Raw genomic sequence first — 17416 nt, forward strand, 5'->3', positions numbered from 1 at the left:
TTGTAGTGCAGTTATACAGTATAGTACAGTACAGTATATGGCAGGCCCAGCAAATGCAATAATGTGTACAATTATTAATATCATCATCATCACACTCCACCTGCCCAGGCAGCAATACTGTACAATATAGATTCAGTGTGCACTGCAGCAGTGTCATTCACACTGCACACTGAATCTATATTGTACAGTATTGCTGGGCAGGTGGAGTGTGATGATGATATTAATAATTGTACACTGTCACTGACACTCCACCGGACCGCTCCACATGCCCAGGCGGGCCCAGCAAATGCAATACTGTGTATAATTAATTATCAACTCCACCTGCCCACAGTGCCCAACTGCCCACTGCCCAGGCATGTCATCCTTTGTGGGGACTGGGGAGAGCCTAGATAAGCCCGCTAAGCTGCCCGATATCATGATCTGGCTCTGACTCTATCCCCATTCCCCACCTCCTGGGTCTGTGTGTCCTGTCTACTGTGCGGGCGTACCTGTGTGCCTCTCCATCCCCGACTGTCATGTTGATGATCTCCTCGGCGGGCTCCAACGCCGCTGTTCCATCCGTTCCCACTCCCATCTCACCGTCATGGTGTTACTAACTTTACACTTTGTAAAACCAGCCCTAGTTTTACACTTGCAAACTAAAACTTACGGCGAAAAAACGAAGCTGAAAAGCTTTGTGGATCGCCCTAAGTGCTAATTTGCATACTAGAAGCGGCATTTAGACTCGAAATGCCCCCAGCGGCGGATGCGGTACTGCATCCTAAGATTCGGCAGTGTAATTCAATTACACATGCTGGATCTTCTGCCTAACTTTGGAAAACTGCTTCTGTGGATCAGTTCCAAAGTTAGGACAAGGGATACGATGGAGTAACAGCAGTTACTCCGTCGTATCTCTTTTGTGGATCTGGCCCTGAATCTATATTGTACAGTATTGCTGCCTGGGCAGGTGGAGTGCGATGATGATATTAATAATTGTACACAGTATTGCATTTGCTGGGCCTGCCATATACTGTACTGTACTATACTGTATAACTGCACTACAAAATTCCTTTACAAATAATGCATATTTTAAAATGTTATTAGTAATAACATTTTAAAATATGCATTATTTGTAAAGGAATTTTGTAGTGCAGTTATACAGTATAGTACAGTACAGTATATGGCAGGCCCAGCAAATGCAATAATGTGTACAATTATTAATATCATCATCATCACACTCCACCTGCCCAGGCAGCAATACTGTACAATATAGATTCAGTGTGCACTGCAGCAGTGTCATTCACACTGCACACTGAATCTATATTGTACAGTATTGCTGGGCAGGTGGAGTGTGATGATGATATTAATAATTGTACACTGTCACTGACACTCCACCGGACCGCTCCACATGCCCAGGCGGGCCCAGCAAATGCAATACTGTGTATAATTAATTATCAACTCCACCTGCCCACAGTGCCCAACTGCCCACTGCCCAGGCATGTCATCCTTTGTGGGGACTGGGGAGAGCCTAGATAAGCCCGCTAAGCTGCCCGATATCATGATCTGGCTCTGACTCTATCCCCATTCCCCACCTCCTGGGTCTGTGTGTCCTGTCTACTGTGCGGGCGTACCTGTGTGCCTCTCCATCCCCGACTGTCATGTTGATGATCTCCTCGGCGGGCTCCAACGCCGCTGTTCCATCCGTTCCCACTCCCATCTCACCGTCAAGTATCGCCATTCGCCGGGCAGTCCGGGCAGACTCTGCCTCCTCCCGTGACGCTGCTTGTTGTGACTCATCATCCGACCAGCTGAAGCGGCCACGTCGAGACATCGCTCCGTACACTCCCAGCCACCCGATACTGTATCGGGTGGCTGGGAGTGTACGGAGTGACGTTTCGAGGCGGCCGCGTCAGCTGGTCAGGTGGTCGGATGGTGAATCACTCACAACAGCGTCACGGGAGGAGGCAGAGTCTGCCCGGACTGCCCCCCCCCCCCACGCGCTCTAAGTAATTTCGGTAACGCCGCCCAGTAATGGGAACGGCGTTGCCGAGAGGGCAAAAGTAATCTGATAGATTACTCCTTACCCACAGGAGGCCCATCGTTGCCCAACGGCGTTTTTTTAAACGCTGTTAGTTACAACACTGGTACTGAGCCAGTATTGCTAAAGCCTTCTGTCTCAAGTGGCAATGCCCTTTTTTATTTAAACATACTATTAAAGCTAAGTCAAGGTACTTCGGAGCATATACTACTGTGCATAGTTTAGAAATCTACATAAAGTATGCAACTTCAAACACAGTTTCAATGCCCAAGTGCGTGTCTCTCTTGGTGTGTACCAGCCCAACCACATGGAGTCTCACGTGTCCCCTGTAGTGCTGCTGTATCCATTCACAGAGAAAGCCTGCTGGCATCTGTAGTTCCTTCATGGCGTTTGAATTGGCGCCATTTTCTAGCTCGCGCCCCCACTCCGATCGACCCAGGAATGGTGGTAATCGTATTGGTAAGTTTTTCTCTCCCCTGTCCCTTCAAGCCGTTAGGTAGAAGCCCTTAGCTTAGCATAGTAATGGCTGTTTAAACCTGTGTAGTTTGTTCCCCATTACTAACCTCTGTGCCACCTGTAGTGTTCTGAGAGGGGGAGGGGAAGGGAGGAGACGCTTAAGCCAGGCTTTGCAGCAGGGAAATTAGCTTAGCTGACATAACACACGTGGCGAGTTTACAACTATTTACTCCCCCCAGTTGCGGCATTTTACCTTATCCACACCACAGGTTTCTGCTGACATCAGACAGTACCAATCTTCGCTCCTCACAGCGGGCATTGTGTGCCAACCTTCAGGGATATGGGTTCCTATTTAAAGGGTACCTCTCCCCTGGGCCTGGTAAAAGACTCGACCAGGACTTTTAGCGAAGTAGCAAAAGTGCTAGACGTCAGTCCTCCAAAGAGAGACATTACAGGCAACACCTTGTGCATGAGGCCCGGATCCCATCCAGTTTTGACCTACTTTAGGCGTCTTGGGTGGGTCCGAAAGCATAGCTCTTTTACCCCCAGAGGGTCTCTTTGGCAGAGCTTTCCTTTTAGCATCCTATTGTGTCCAACACCTTTAGACATTGGCGAAAAAATGGAGGTACTTCCCTGATGGGAGGGGTTATATGGAGGGGAACTGTCTCCAATTGGTTGTGCCAGTGTCCAATCACCACTGGTGACCCTTAACCCATTATGTAGTGAATGGCTCGGTGTCCCGTGGTGTACGATAAAGAAAAAGGGTTTTCTTGTTTTTCCAGTACCCACAGGACACTATCCAGAATATTGGCATTAGTCACTTCTGCAATACTACCAATAATATCAGAATTCATCTATGCTGCTAGGGGGTTATCCGATCATTCTCCACTGGTTCTCAAATTGTGCATTGCACTCAGACCTGTACCTTATGGAAAGTAAATCCCTATTGGTTAGAGCTTTTTGCTTCAATGGAAAATATTATGCTTGACATATCAGCCTACAGTGCTGCTAGCAAGCCCTCTGTCTCTTTGCATATTTATTGTGATTCTTTACAAGCCTATATAAAAGGCATATTTATATCTCAAATTTCGAAAATCAAAAATAAATCTTGGGCTTGGGAGCGCTTTCTGGCCAGAGCTGTCTTGCAGGCTGAACTTCAATATTTAGCAAACCCCACTATAGAAAATCAAAAGTTAATACAAAGTCAACAGTCCTATGCAGAAATATCCTGTAAAAATGCGGAGCAGAAACTTTTTTTCCTCCAGCAACCTTATTTTGAGGGGGAAAATACGGGTCACCTCTAAGCTACAATCGTAAAAGGCCAAAAACTTTCGACCCATGTAGTAGAATTGAAAGAATCTTCAACTAAAATGGCACATACTACTTTGGAGATTTCAACTGTGTTTTGTGATTTCATTAAAGATTTATATAGCAGCAAAGTATATTATGAAGAGGCTGCAACTTTTTCTTGATTTCATTATGTTACCAGAACTGTCTGCAGCTGATAGGGAGGTGTTGAATAAACCTTTAGGCCGGGTTCACACTAGTGCGACACTACACTAGTACTGCTTTGGATCCGACTTTGCCCTGCGACTTGAAGCCAACATACGTCAGACTTTCAATGAACGGGGATCCAACTTGGATCCCTGCCAATACCAGGCACTGTGTTTCATATGAATCTCGAGGGGGAATTCCACAGCACATTTTAAATAAAAAACCGGCATGGGTTCCCCCTCCAAGAGCATAACAGGCCCTTGGGTCTGGTACGGATTTAAAGGGGAACCCATACGCCAAAAAAATGGCGTGGGGGTCCCCTCAAAATCCACACCAGACCCTTATCCGAGCACGCTGCCCGGCCGGTCAGGAAAGGGGGTGGGGACGAGCGAGCGCCCCCCCCCCTGAACTGTACCAGGCCGCATTCCCTCAACATAGGGAGTAAGTGCTTTGGGGCAGGGGGCGCCCTGCGGCCCCCCATCCCAAAGCACCCTGTCCTCATGTTGATGAGGACAAGGCCTCTTCCCGACAACCCTGGCCATTGGTTGTCAGGGTCTACGGGCGGGGGGCTTATCGGAATCTGGGAGCCCCCTTTAACAAGGGGCCCCCCAGATACTGGCCCCCAACCTATGTGAATGTGTATGGGGTACCCCTACCCATTCACCTGGGGGAAAAGTGTCAAGAAAAAAAAAACCACTACACAGGTTTTTAAAGTAATTTATTAGGCAGCTCCGGGGGGGGGGTCTTCTTCCGACTTTGGGGGTCTTCTTCCGACTCTCTGCTCTCTTCTCCGCGCTCTCTGCCGGGCCCCTCCACTATCTTCTTGCAGCTCTTTTACTAGCAGGGGGCCGGTCTTCTCCGCCATCTTCTTCCCTCTTTCTCCTGTCCCGATGTTGACTTAACAAGCTCTCCCGCTGTAATGCCGTGTGAGCGGTATGCAACCATTTATATAGGCATGTGGCGTGGTCACCGGGTGATGTCACCCGGTGACCCTGCCCTATGACGTCACAGTCCCGGGGCATGATGGGACTGTGATGTCATAGGGCGGGGTCACCCAAAGCACTCACCCCCCCATGTTGAGGGCATGCGGCCTGGTACAGTTCAGGAGGGGGGCACTCGCTCGTCCCCACCCCCTTTCCTGACCGGCCGGGCTGTGTGCTCACATAAGGGTCTGTTGTGGATTTTGGGGGGAACCCCACACCGTTTATTTTGGCATAGGGGTTCCCCTTTAAATACGTACCAGACCCAAGGGCCTGGTATGCTCTTGGAGGGGGAACCTATTCCGGCTTTTTATTTAAAATTTCGTGTGGAGTTCCCCCTCAAGATCAGCAGAGCACAATTTGCATGCCAAAGTCAGATCATGCAAGACGGCATTCTGACTTTGATCCGACTTCAATGATATACAATGGAGTGATGTAGGATCAAAGTCGGACCAAAGTAGTACAGGGAGCATTTTCAAAGTCGGTCCGACATATGTCAGACCAGTTAAGACGGCTCCCATACTGAAATATTGATTTTCACACGTCATGCGACATGAGCTCCCAATGTCAAAGCATTTATCTGACCTGTGTGAACCCGACCTTAACTTTTTGAGGAACTGCGGGTTGCTGCTGCTAGTTTAACAAAAAAGCCCCAGGTGCTGGCGGGTTACCAGGGGAGGTTTATAAAATGTATGGAGCCAATTTACTTCCTAAACTATTAGAGGTATGTATTTAATGCAGCATTGAAATGTGGCGATCATCATAGTCCTATTAAAACCTGGCAAGTCCTCTAATAATCCAGAATCATATTGCCCAAAATAATTGCTCACATCAGATGTGAATCTATGGAAAAAGTGTTAGGCACTAGATTGGCGAAAGTAATCTCTAAGATTGTACACCCAGATCAGTCTGGTTTTATCCCAAATAAATCTACCTCAATACATATTAGCTCACATATCGGCCACTTTTTCATTACAACAAGGAACAAAACAGGGATGCCAATTATTACCCCGCCATTTTTGATCTGGCTCACGAACATCTGGTTGCTGCTATTTGCCAGTCACCAAATATTATGGGGTTCTGCAGATCTTTAGGAGAGCACAAGATTGCCTTATAAACTGATGACGCACTTTTATTTTTGGGAGAGACTTTTCACTTGGGATAAGTAATTTTTTTTACCGATAGACCCTTTGGTGGAGAACATCCAAGCTCTGCATCCCAAATAGCTGCAGTCTCTACATTCCAATATCTAGGAGTTAAGTTACACCACAAATGACTGAGTATGTAGAGAGAAATTTAGATCCATTGCTTAACCAGTTAAGGACCCCTTCACGCCGATATACATCGGCAGAATGGCACGGCTGGGCACATCAACATATATGTACGTTGTCCTTAAAGCCCAGCCGTGGGGTTGCGGTCCCACGCAACCTGGTCCAAAGCTCCGTGACCGCAGGACTCGCGGACCCGATCGCCGCTGGAGTCCCACGATCGGTCCCCGGAGCTGAAGAACAGGGAGAGCCGTGTGTAAACACGGCTTCCCCGTTCTTCACTGTGGCGGCGTCATCGATTGTGTGAGCCTTTTTTTCAAAATTGTCGCTCTATTTTTGTTTATAGCGCAAAAAATAAAAACCGCAGAGGTAATCAAATACCACCAAAAGAAAGCTCTATTTGTGGAAAAAAAAGGACGCCAATTTTGTTTGGGAGCCACGTCGCACGACCGCGCAATTGTCAGTTAAAGCGACGCAGTGCCGAATCACAAAAAGGGGCAAGGTCCGGGTCTTAAGTGGTTAAGTGTCTTAAACAGACAGGGAAAATATGGAGCAAGCTGCCTTTAACGGTAGTTGGTAGAGTCAACCTGGTAAAAATGGTTTGGATGCCACAATTGGTGTACCTTCTACATAATTGTCTTGTATTTTTACCCCCAAGATTTTTTTTCGACAGGTGGGCACCCCATTTAAAGATCTTATATGAAGCTATAAACAACGTCGGATTAAACTAGGAGTTTTGCAGCTGAAATTACACTTCAGCTTCAATACTTTATAAACCCCATAAACCATAACAGAAATGAAGTAAAGCCAAAAGGTTGATGAAGTCTGATTTCTTAAGTGTCATATAAAATTTCTTACCGTTTGACAGCCTTTTGTTTAGTTGATACGGCCTTCGGTATATGAATTGGCTCTTTCAAAGCACCTCTTAAATGAATAGTTCTGTCTTGTATTACTTCTCTTATATGTTTTATCCAGTCCTGTTTGTTCTCGATGCTGGATCCCTAAAATAACAAAATTTTTATTATTAAAGTCCAACCAAAATCAGAAAACATTACACTTCATGAATAGCACTAAACATGTATGTGCATAAACATTACTGTTTTTCACATTCTCACAGTCTCAACTCCTCCTTGTACATTAAAGAGAGACAATTTATGCCAATGCAACACATATACAGTACTAATTGGGACCAAACTTTGTATAGTATGTCATATTGGAGCTTCACTCCGACTATGTTAACCCTGTAATTAATACGGTTTTAAAAGCACAGAACAATAAAGAGTACACTATCCACACACATGTACATATACAATATCTCACAAAAGTGAGTACACCCCTCACATTTCTGTAAATATTCTATTATATCTTTTCATGTGACAACACTAAAGAAATTAAACTTTGCTACAATGTAAAGTAGTGCGTATATAGCTTGCATAAACAATGTAAATTTGCTGTCCCCTCAAAATAACCTAACACACAGTCATTAATGTCTTAACCGCAGGCAACAAAAGTGAGTACACGCCTAAGTGAAAATGTCCAAATTGGTCCCAATTAGCCATTTTCCCTACCCAGTGTCATGTGACTCGCTAGCGTTACAAGGTTTCAGGTGTGAATGGGGAGCAGGTGTGTTAAATTTGGCATTATTGCTTTCACTCTCATACTGGTCACTGGAAGATCAACATGGCATCTCATGGCAAAGAGCTCTCTGAAAATCTGAGAAAAATAATTGTTGTTCTACATAAAGATGGATGTGCCTCTCCTCCAATGACCTTGTGGTCTCCAGCATACAGGAAGGACCACCTGCAATTTTTTATTTTTTTTTTGGGGGGGGATTTCCTGTATTTGTATTTCAATACCTCCCCTCTCAAATTAATTGCATCTGCATATAAAAAGGTATAACACTACACTTCTCCCACCTCCCTCCCCCCCCTCTTTCCTTTTTCCCACCCCAACCCCCACACCTTTCTTGTCCCCTCTCTCCTCTTTCAGGGTCTGGACAATCTTCTTATAGGATAAAAAGGAATGGATGGCTTGCACACCAAGGTAGTGATGAATCTCTTTATTGTAAACAAGAATAACACCACAGGGCAGGAAGCAGGTACAGGTAGATGCATTTCACACAGCGACGCTGCGCTTATTTATGAATACGTTTGAACATATAAACATTAATGGCTATGTGTTGAGTTGACTTAAGGGGGCAGCAAATTTACACTGTTATACAAGCTGTACACTCACTGCTTTACATTGTAGCAAAGTGTCATCTCTTCAGTGTAAAATATAATAAAATATTTAAAAAAAGAAAAAAAGAGGGGTGTACTCACTTTTGTGAGATGCTTTAAATACAGAAGTTCTTAGAGCGCAGGGTTTGTTTTTTCCTACTTTGACGAGGCATGTTACAAAGCTCTGAAGTGAAAAAGTATGTAATTTTAACGGCTATTTGGACATGTATAAATGCAACATCACATCCAAGTTCTATACCAGTGACTGCAAAACAGTGGAGACATCTGGGTTTTACTTTTGACCAAACGAAATTCTGCTTTTGTGATGCATTACAATGTACAATGGGGCTCACTGATGACAATTTGAGTGCATGTACTGTAAATATATCATTGTTGCTAATGCTCATATAAAAAAGACACACAGAAAAGTGTTAATCAAGCACAAAGAAAAGACTTATGCTTTTCAGGGTTAAAATGGTCGTTCTTCTTTTTACCCCTTTATGAGTAATATACTATGACTTGCAATACAATATTGTCCAAACAATGCTTCAGAGGGTATTCTGCCCAATGCAGGACATGATCCACTTCCTGTGCCACCACCAGACTCTTGGTTGCCCCCTTGTGGTTGACATATGCAACTGCTGGGACGTTGTATGGCTGCATCTCAAATGGGAGCCGGCCAATGAGCTATGTCTAGCAAAAAAAAAGGGTCAAATTCCCTTAACAGCCAATTTGTACTGCGCATGAGCGTTGCAGCCCCCTTCATGTCTATGGGAATGTCATACTCTTGTGGATAAAAAATTTGTAGCACTGAAAAAAGTCAAAAAAACGTAACGCCCTACGGCCGTTTCCTCATAAACTGACATCAGGGGCACGCCACTGCGCACACGCTATAAATAGACATTAAGCACCAAAGAGAGGCGCTCCTATTGGTATTTAGGAGCTAAAAACAAGCTCATGGTGTTTTATGGGCACACCAGGAACTAACAACATAGGCAATGAGAACTCATGAGTGACATCTAGTGGACATTTATAAAAATGCACTGAAATAAACAATTAAAATGTGATCCACATGGGTTGTATTATCAAACCCTGCCACCAAATGGATAATAAAATTGCATTCATTAGAAGCTAAAGACCATGATATATAAACAACCTAATTGCTGGAATACATTTTAAATAATGTTAATCTAAAAATTAATATCCAATGCTGTCAGATATATGATTAAATATATCAAATATATTTTTTAAATATATTTATAAATGATAACTCTGATAGTATTATTAATATACCAGAGGAAGAGGGTGTATTGTTCCAAAATCGCAAAAAAAACGCAAAAAAATTAAATTGCAAAAAATGTTTTTGCCAAAAAATCGCAAACAAATGATGCATAGAAGACTGGGGTGGGAGATCAACCATTATTGATAAAACAGTTGATGTCCCACTCCACATTAAGACCTCCAGGGACAAGGCAGCTGAGCCTATGTATCCAGCGGGTTTCGGATCTGAAAATGGTACTTTTGGCATTGCCACCACGCCAGTGTGGAACATATTTTTCTAGGGCCAAAAAAGTGGTACCCTTAGGGTCCCTGTTATGCTTAAGATCATAATGTTTGGATACGTTGTGTGTGACACAAGCTTCTTTTTTATACATCCTTGCAAGGAAATTGTCTGCAACTCTATATAGAGAGTTTTTTTTAGCTGATATTGTGCATTTTACAATACATGTTTATAACGTCTGCACTATTGGAAGCCTTCTCTCTTTTTTCCTATACCATTTGGCTTCACTACATTTTCAAAAATCTGGATCACCATTGCTTCTCTTGTGCTGGAACACCTGTCATTGGAGCACCTGAGTGATTGCACTGACCATGACTACAGAGGGGATTGACAAAGGATCATTCCTGGAGGTCTCCACAGGACACCATTCACGATCATCTGTATCTCTGCAGAGCCTGTATTGACCCCCCTGAGAAGGGCGGTCACAGGCTAGCTGGTAAGCCTCCCCTTACATTCACTGGTGGTGGGTCTTCACATATTTTGGAATAACATTGAAGTAACACAGGATTACATCTTTCTCGCAGGAATATTTCCCATATGAACTTCGTTCACCTTTATTGGACACTATTTTTGTTATCATTATAGAATCATTTTGGCAACATGTGACTTTTTTCAGCGCTACACATTTTTTATCCACATTTGTTTTTTGCTTTGTATCTAGCTTTTGTGTTTAGCAGCAAAACCTTTCACTAGTTTATATTTATTTACCCTTATTCACCTAGCACAAATTTTTCCTTCCTTTTACCCAATGTCATATTCTTGAGGGTTCGTGTAGAGCAGGGGTGGGCAATTATTTTTTCGATGGGGCCACATGAGAAACTAAAAATATTTTGGAGGGCCGGGCCAAAAGGCTAAACTCAACTTGCTTGTCTTGAAGGGAACGCCTATACCAGGAAGTAATCCCCGCTCGGAGGCATAGAAGAGATACGGCTATAACGATAAGTACCAAAATAAGATAAAAAGACCAGCATACTGCAGATGTCAGCAGTATGCTGGATCTAACTGCAAAAAGGTGATTTTTGGGTGAACTACCGCTTTAAGGTAGAAAAGCATAAAAATAGTTATTTTACAAAACCCTCACACGGACAGGATACAGGAGATATCAGAGACAGCAGACAGAGATTGCATACAATGATTTTGAACAATCTCACCACTGCCATTTTTGTCTGGAAACTGCTGCCTGTGCCTGTCTGACAGCAGAAACCCTGTAATGGTTAACAGCACCATTATACCTAAAATCACTGATAATCCACAAGCTAATTGCTCATCAGAATAAGGGGTTTTCTTTTAATTAGCACATCAAGTTCAGGTAACTGAAAACATCATGCATGCTGTTAAAAAATTAGCTAAAATAGAGCATTTTTAATAGCAACCACGCAGAGTGCTGTCAGACAGGCACAGGCAGCAGTTAACAGACAAAAATGGCAGTGGTGAGATTGTACAAAATCATTGTATGCAATATCTCTGTTGTCTCTGATATCTCCTGTATCCTGTCCATGTGAGGGTGAGCAGGGAGGCAGCCAGGCTGGAAAGATTTATTGATGGTGGAGGGGGCTCAGGTGGACCTGTGGTAGGTCCACCTGAGCCCCCTCCTCCCTCCACCATCAATTAATCATTCCAGCCTGGCTGTCTCCCTGCTTACCCTCACACACAGTCAACGACGGGCAGCAGGCTCCACAAACTTTACTCACTCAGTCGGGCAGGCACTGGCAGGGGTCCGTCCGTTGCTCCGGTGGGGCTCTGTTATCCAGTCCACCAGTCCCGACTGGTCAGGCTCCCTCCGCAGCCGCTCAGGTCACAGACCGTGACTCTCAGATCTCTCTGGCTCCTCCGTCCTGTCTGCCTGTTCATAGGCTGGCGGGAAAATGTGCTCACTGCATTGGCTGCATGGGCAGGTGGGCTGGGCAGGAGGTAGACTCGGCGGCTCAGCATCGGATCTTCTCGGGTATTTCTGGGAATTGCACATGCGCAGTTCTGACCCTGAGCCGATCGCCGCCATTTTTACTGGCACCTTTCCCTTACATTTACGTACAGGGGAAAAGTGCCTTGTTTTAACAAACTGTCCGTGGGCCGGATTAAAAGTAGTTTGCCCACCACTGGTGTAGAGCTTACAAATGGCGGCATGATTTATTCTAGTTCAGCCCAAGCTTAACAAAAATAAATCATTCCACCATTTGTTAGCTCTACACAAGCCCTGGTACACTGTATTGTCTTATTTAACCCTTTAACCCTTTAACGCCAAGCGTACGCAAACATGCGTCCTCGGCTTTTGGGTTATACCGGGATGATGCCCGCAGCTGCAGGCATCATCCCGGTACCGTTGTTTAGAGCCGGCAATTGCCGGCTCTAAACCGCTCGTTTGTTATGCCGGAGGGGACATCCCCCCCTCCCGCCGCCTCTCGCTGCTCTGACCGGGCCTTCTGTCCCACCGGGAGACCCGATCCTCGATCCGGCTCCTCCAGTGTCCAGCCGCAGACTGAAACAAAGCCGGCTTCGATTCAGTCTCCGCAATGTGAACACGGAAGCAACATCATGACGTCACGTGAATTTCTCGGCTGCCAATGGTGCCTGATTTAAAAAAGTACACAGTATTCAGAATCGCTGTTTTCGGTGATCTGAATACTTTGAAGTGCAAAGGTCTTTTAGACCCCCGATCCCTCCATAAAGAGTACCTGTCACCACCTATTACTGTCACAAGGGATGTTATCATTCCTTGTGACAGCAATAAAAGTGATCAAAATAATAAAAAAAAAACACAATTTTAATATTAAAATAAGAAAAAAAATATTTTTAAATCGCTTCCCTCCCCGCGAGCTCGCGACACAAAGAAAATGCATACGGAAGTCGTGCCCACATATGAAAACTGTGTTCAAATCACACATGTGAGGTATCACCACGATCGTCAGAGCGAGAGCAATAATTCTAGCACTAGACCTCCTCTGTAACTCTAACCTGGTAACCGCAAAAAAAGTTTAAAGCGTCGCCTATGGAGATTTTTAGGTACCGTAGTTTGTCGCCATTCCACGAGTGTGTGCAATTATAAAGCGTCACGTTTGGTATCTATTTACTCAGCATAACATTATATTTCACATTACACAAAAAAATTGGGCTAACTTTACTTTTTCATTTTTTTTTAATTCATGAAATTTAATTTTTCCCAAAAATTTGCGTTTAAAACACCGCCGCACAAATACTATCCGACATAAAATATTGCAACAATTGCCATTTTATTCTCTAGATTCTCTGCTAAAAAAAATATATATATAAATGTTTGGGGGTTCTAAGTAATTTTCTAGCAAAAAATATGGATTTAACTTGAAAAAAAACCAAATGTCAGAAATAGGCTTAGGCATGAAAGGGATATGATTATGGTGATGTTTGCACCATGTTTTTAATGTATTAATACATTTTGTACTTTTTATATAAACCTACTTTTCATTTATATGTTTGCCCATAAAGTCTCACAGTGTACCTTTTCAGTTTTTATTTGTAGAAAATAGTAAAGATCACTAGACTGTGGTTGTAAATATTTTTTCTAGTAAGGTGAACTCAGAAGCATTAGGAAAATTAATTAATAAAGAACACATGTACAAAAGTACTTCCCATCGCTCCCTCACCAACATCTTCACAGGGTCTTCTGTCATCTTGATTGGCCAGAGGGCTTTGTTTATTCCAGGGCAAATGTGTGCTGAGAGTGTACACTAAGCTGTTGAATATTAATTTTAAAAAATATTGTGAGAGAGTCCGCTGCAAGTTTTTTTCTACACTTAGGTCTCGCTGTAACAAGGTGTGCCAAGAATGCACTCCCTGCACAATAGCCTAGACAGCACTCAGGGTAACCATGTGACCACTATGACAGCCAATCTCAGTGGCTACTTGAGCAGCCAATCAAATGCTTTGATCCATCAATTTAATGATTTATTTTGACAATGGGGGTTATTTACTAAAGACAAATCCACTTTGCACTACACGCGCACTTAGAAGTGCAGTCACTGTAGATGTGAGGGGGGCATGCAAGGAAAACAAAAAAAAGGATTTTTGTACTCACCGTAAAATCCATTTCTCTGAGTTCATAGACGGACACAGCCTCCATTGACCTTAGGGTTATGCTTCTTCCTACCAGGAGATTTAGGCAGAATTCTACAGCACTTAAGGTGTTAAAAACTTTCCTTCATGCCGCTCCTCCCAGGGGGCGTGGCTCCCCCAGGCATAACCCACACCCTGCTCCAGCAGCTTCAGTTCGTAACAAGCAGTACAAACCAAGGAGGGGTGGGTGCTGTGTCCGTCTATGAACTCAGAGAAATGGATTTTACGGTGAGTACAAAAATCCTTTTTTCTCTTTCGTTCATAGACGGACACAGCCTCCATTGACCTTAGGGACGTCCCCAAGCAGTGTCAAAAAACGAGGGGTGGGAAAAAACCACACAGCAAACAACAGGTTACACCCCAAACAAAACCGGAGTTACTCAACGGAGGAACTCCAACCTTAAACTGCCGCCTGTAACACCCTGCGGCCGAATGAGGCATCAGAAGATGCACTCACATCCACCTTATAAAACTTTGAAAAAGTGTGGACCGACGACCAGGTCGCAGCCTTACACACCTGTAACACAGAGGCTTGGTGTCGGAAAGCCCAGGAGGCTCCGATCGCCCTGGTCGAATGCGCCGTGACCCGAAAGGGAGGCGCCCGCCCCTTCAGGGCGTAGGCCTGAAGCACAACCTGTCGGATCCACCTGGAAATGGTGGCCGACGAGACTGCCAGGCCCTTACTGGGACCGGACACAGACACGAACAGCGAATCCGACTTCCGGAACGGAGCTGTCGCCGACAAGTAAACTCGAAGGGCCCGAACCACATCCAGAGAATGTAAAATGGCTTCCTTCAGGTTCTTCGGCTGAGGACATAATGATGGAACAACAATGTCCTCGTTAATGTGAAAGGCCGAAACGACCTTCGGAAGAAAAGAAGGTCGCGGGCGCAGCACCGCCTTATCCTGATGGATGACCAAGTAGGGGGCCTTGCAAGACAGGGCCGCCAGTTCAGACACTCGTCTGATAGAGGTAATAGCTACCAGAAAGACCACCTTCTGCGACAAAGTCAGCAAAGGGATCTCCCGAATGTCCTCAAAGGGGGCGCGCTGAAGCGCCGAGAGGACCAAGTTCAAGTCCCAAGAAGGTAGCGGAGGGCGCACCGGGGGGGCCACATGCCGGACCCCCTGCACAAACGTGCGAACCAAAGAGTGCGCTGCCAAGGGACGCTGAAAATAAACAGCCAGAGCAGAAATCTGACTCTTGATCGTGCTCAAGGCAAGAGCCTGGTCCACTCCCCGCTGTAGGAACAGCAGGATCCGGGACACCACGTAAGTACGGGGGTGCCACTTCATCTCCTCACACATAGAGATGTATGCTTTCCATGTACGATGGTCAATTTTTCGAGAAGTGGACTTCCGTGCACGCAGCATGGTAGAGATTACCGGGCCCGACAGGCCCCGGTCCTTCAGTACCTGGTTCTCAACAGCCACGCCGTTAAAGCCAGTGACCGTAAAGCAGGATGGAAGATCGGGCCCTGAGACAGGAGATCTTCCCTCAGAGGCAGGCGCCAGGGGGCGTCTGCCACCAGACATACCAGGTCCGCGTACCAAGAGCGACGCGGCCAATCTGGGGCGATCAGGATCGTTGGAATCCCTTCGGCTTCCACCCTGCGCAGCAGGCGGGGTAGGAGCCTTAGAGGAGGGAAGGCGTAAATCAGGTGATATTGACCCCAGGGAGCCACCAACGCGTCTGACGCGTCTGCCCACGGGTCCCTTGACCTGGCCACAAACCGTGGTACCTTCCGATTGAGACGGGACGCCAGAAGGTCCACGTCTGGAGTGCCCCATTTTTGGCACAGGATCTGAAACACCTCCGGGTGGAGAGACCACTCCCCTTGATCCAGAGTCGTGCGACTTAGGAAGTCGGCTTGCCAATTCAGAACTCCCGGAATGTATAACGCCGACAGGGCCGGAACGGACCTTTCGGCCCACCGAAGTATGTGAGCGACCTCCGTCGCCGCGGCCGAGCTCCTTGTGCCGCCCTGATGATTGACGTACGCCACGGCCGTGGCGTTGTCGGACTGGATCCTGACAGGACGGCCCTGCAGCTCCAGGGACCACCTGACAAGGCACAGCTTGATTGCTCGGAGCTCCAGGATATTGATCGGCAGGCGGGACTCCTCCCGAGTCCAGCGCCCCTGGGCTGACTGGGTGCCCCAGACGCCCCCCCAGCCGAAGAGGCTGGCGTCCGTCGTGACCACTGTCCAGCGGCACGGAAGAAAAGACTTCCCGGACCGAAGCACCGGAGACGTCAGCCACCATGCCAGAGAAGACTTGGCCAGATGGCTCAACCGAATCTGGCGATCCAGAGAAGATGGGACCCTGTCCCATCGTGACAGAATCTCCTTCTGTAGTACCCTGGTGTGGAATTGGGCATACGGAACCAGCTCGAAGGAGGCCACCATCAGACCCAGAACCCGCATGCAGAAGCGAAGAGATGACCACTTCTGGGTCCACAACTGTCTCACTGCAGATTGCAGGGTCCGCAGTTTTTCCGATGGGAGGAACACTTTTGCCTCCCCGAAATTCCAAAACCAGCCCCAGGTGTTCCAGCCTCTGGGACGGAACCAACACTGATTTTTTGAGATTCAGAAGCCAGCCGAACTCCTGCAGAGTCCGACACGTGATGGACACGTCCTCCTCTAACTCTGAGCCTGAAGAAGCTCTCAGGAGAAGGTCGTCCCTCGCTGCCTTAGCAAGGCCAGGATCGGGGCGAGCACCTTGGTGAACACCCGCGGTGCCGACGCCAGCCCGAACGGGAGGGCCACGAATTGATAGTGGTCCTCCCCGATCGCAAAGCGCAGATACCTTTGGTGGCTTGTGCAAACGGGGACATGCAGGTATGCGTCTGTGAAGAAAATAGACTTTATTCTGGACTTTCTCATAGGTTCTGTTTGTTTTTTAAGAACCCCTGGACCGATCTGGGTGAAATTTGGATATGTTGATCCCCCAGATCGGAGCTATCAGGGGATATGCAATTGTAGGGATACCTTGTGTGGAAAGGGGTGCTCCAACTTTTGGGAAACTTGGGGTGCTCTCTGCCTGGAGATAATTGGTTTATTCCTTAACTGATATCAATATCTCCCAGGCAGAGCTTGCTGTGATAATATCGTCTGCGGTGTCATGTAAATGAACTTTCGTCTGTCTCTCAAGAAGCGTTCATTGTGTGAATTTCTATTGTTTAGCAGGTGAGAAGAGCTTATCTCTGCATCACCTCGTCTGGGTAACTGACCAGTAATTAACACATGTGGATTACATCGGAGACAGGACGTCTGTTTCCTTAGAGGTCGTTAGTAAAACCATTGTATGATGTTGTGTGAGGAGATTGTCA

General features: G+C 46.1%; 1 protein-coding gene across 6 annotated transcripts in view; it reads right to left on the reverse strand.

Annotated features, from left to right (window-relative positions):
* TRIO (trio Rho guanine nucleotide exchange factor) overlaps nt 1-17416 on the reverse strand; it is a 1129982-nt gene that overhangs the window by 329493 nt on the left and 783073 nt on the right. For all 6 annotated transcript variants that reach the window (XM_040353401.1, XM_040353397.1, XM_040353396.1 and 3 more), the window contains one exon: nt 7074-7216. In XM_040353401.1, the coding sequence (XP_040209335.1) occupies nt 7074-7216 (143 nt within the window). The remainder of the gene's footprint in view (nt 1-7073; nt 7217-17416) is intronic.

This window comes from Rana temporaria, chromosome 5 (genome assembly GCF_905171775.1).
Source record: "Rana temporaria chromosome 5, aRanTem1.1, whole genome shotgun sequence".
Classification (NCBI taxonomy): domain Eukaryota; kingdom Metazoa; phylum Chordata; class Amphibia; order Anura; family Ranidae; genus Rana; species Rana temporaria.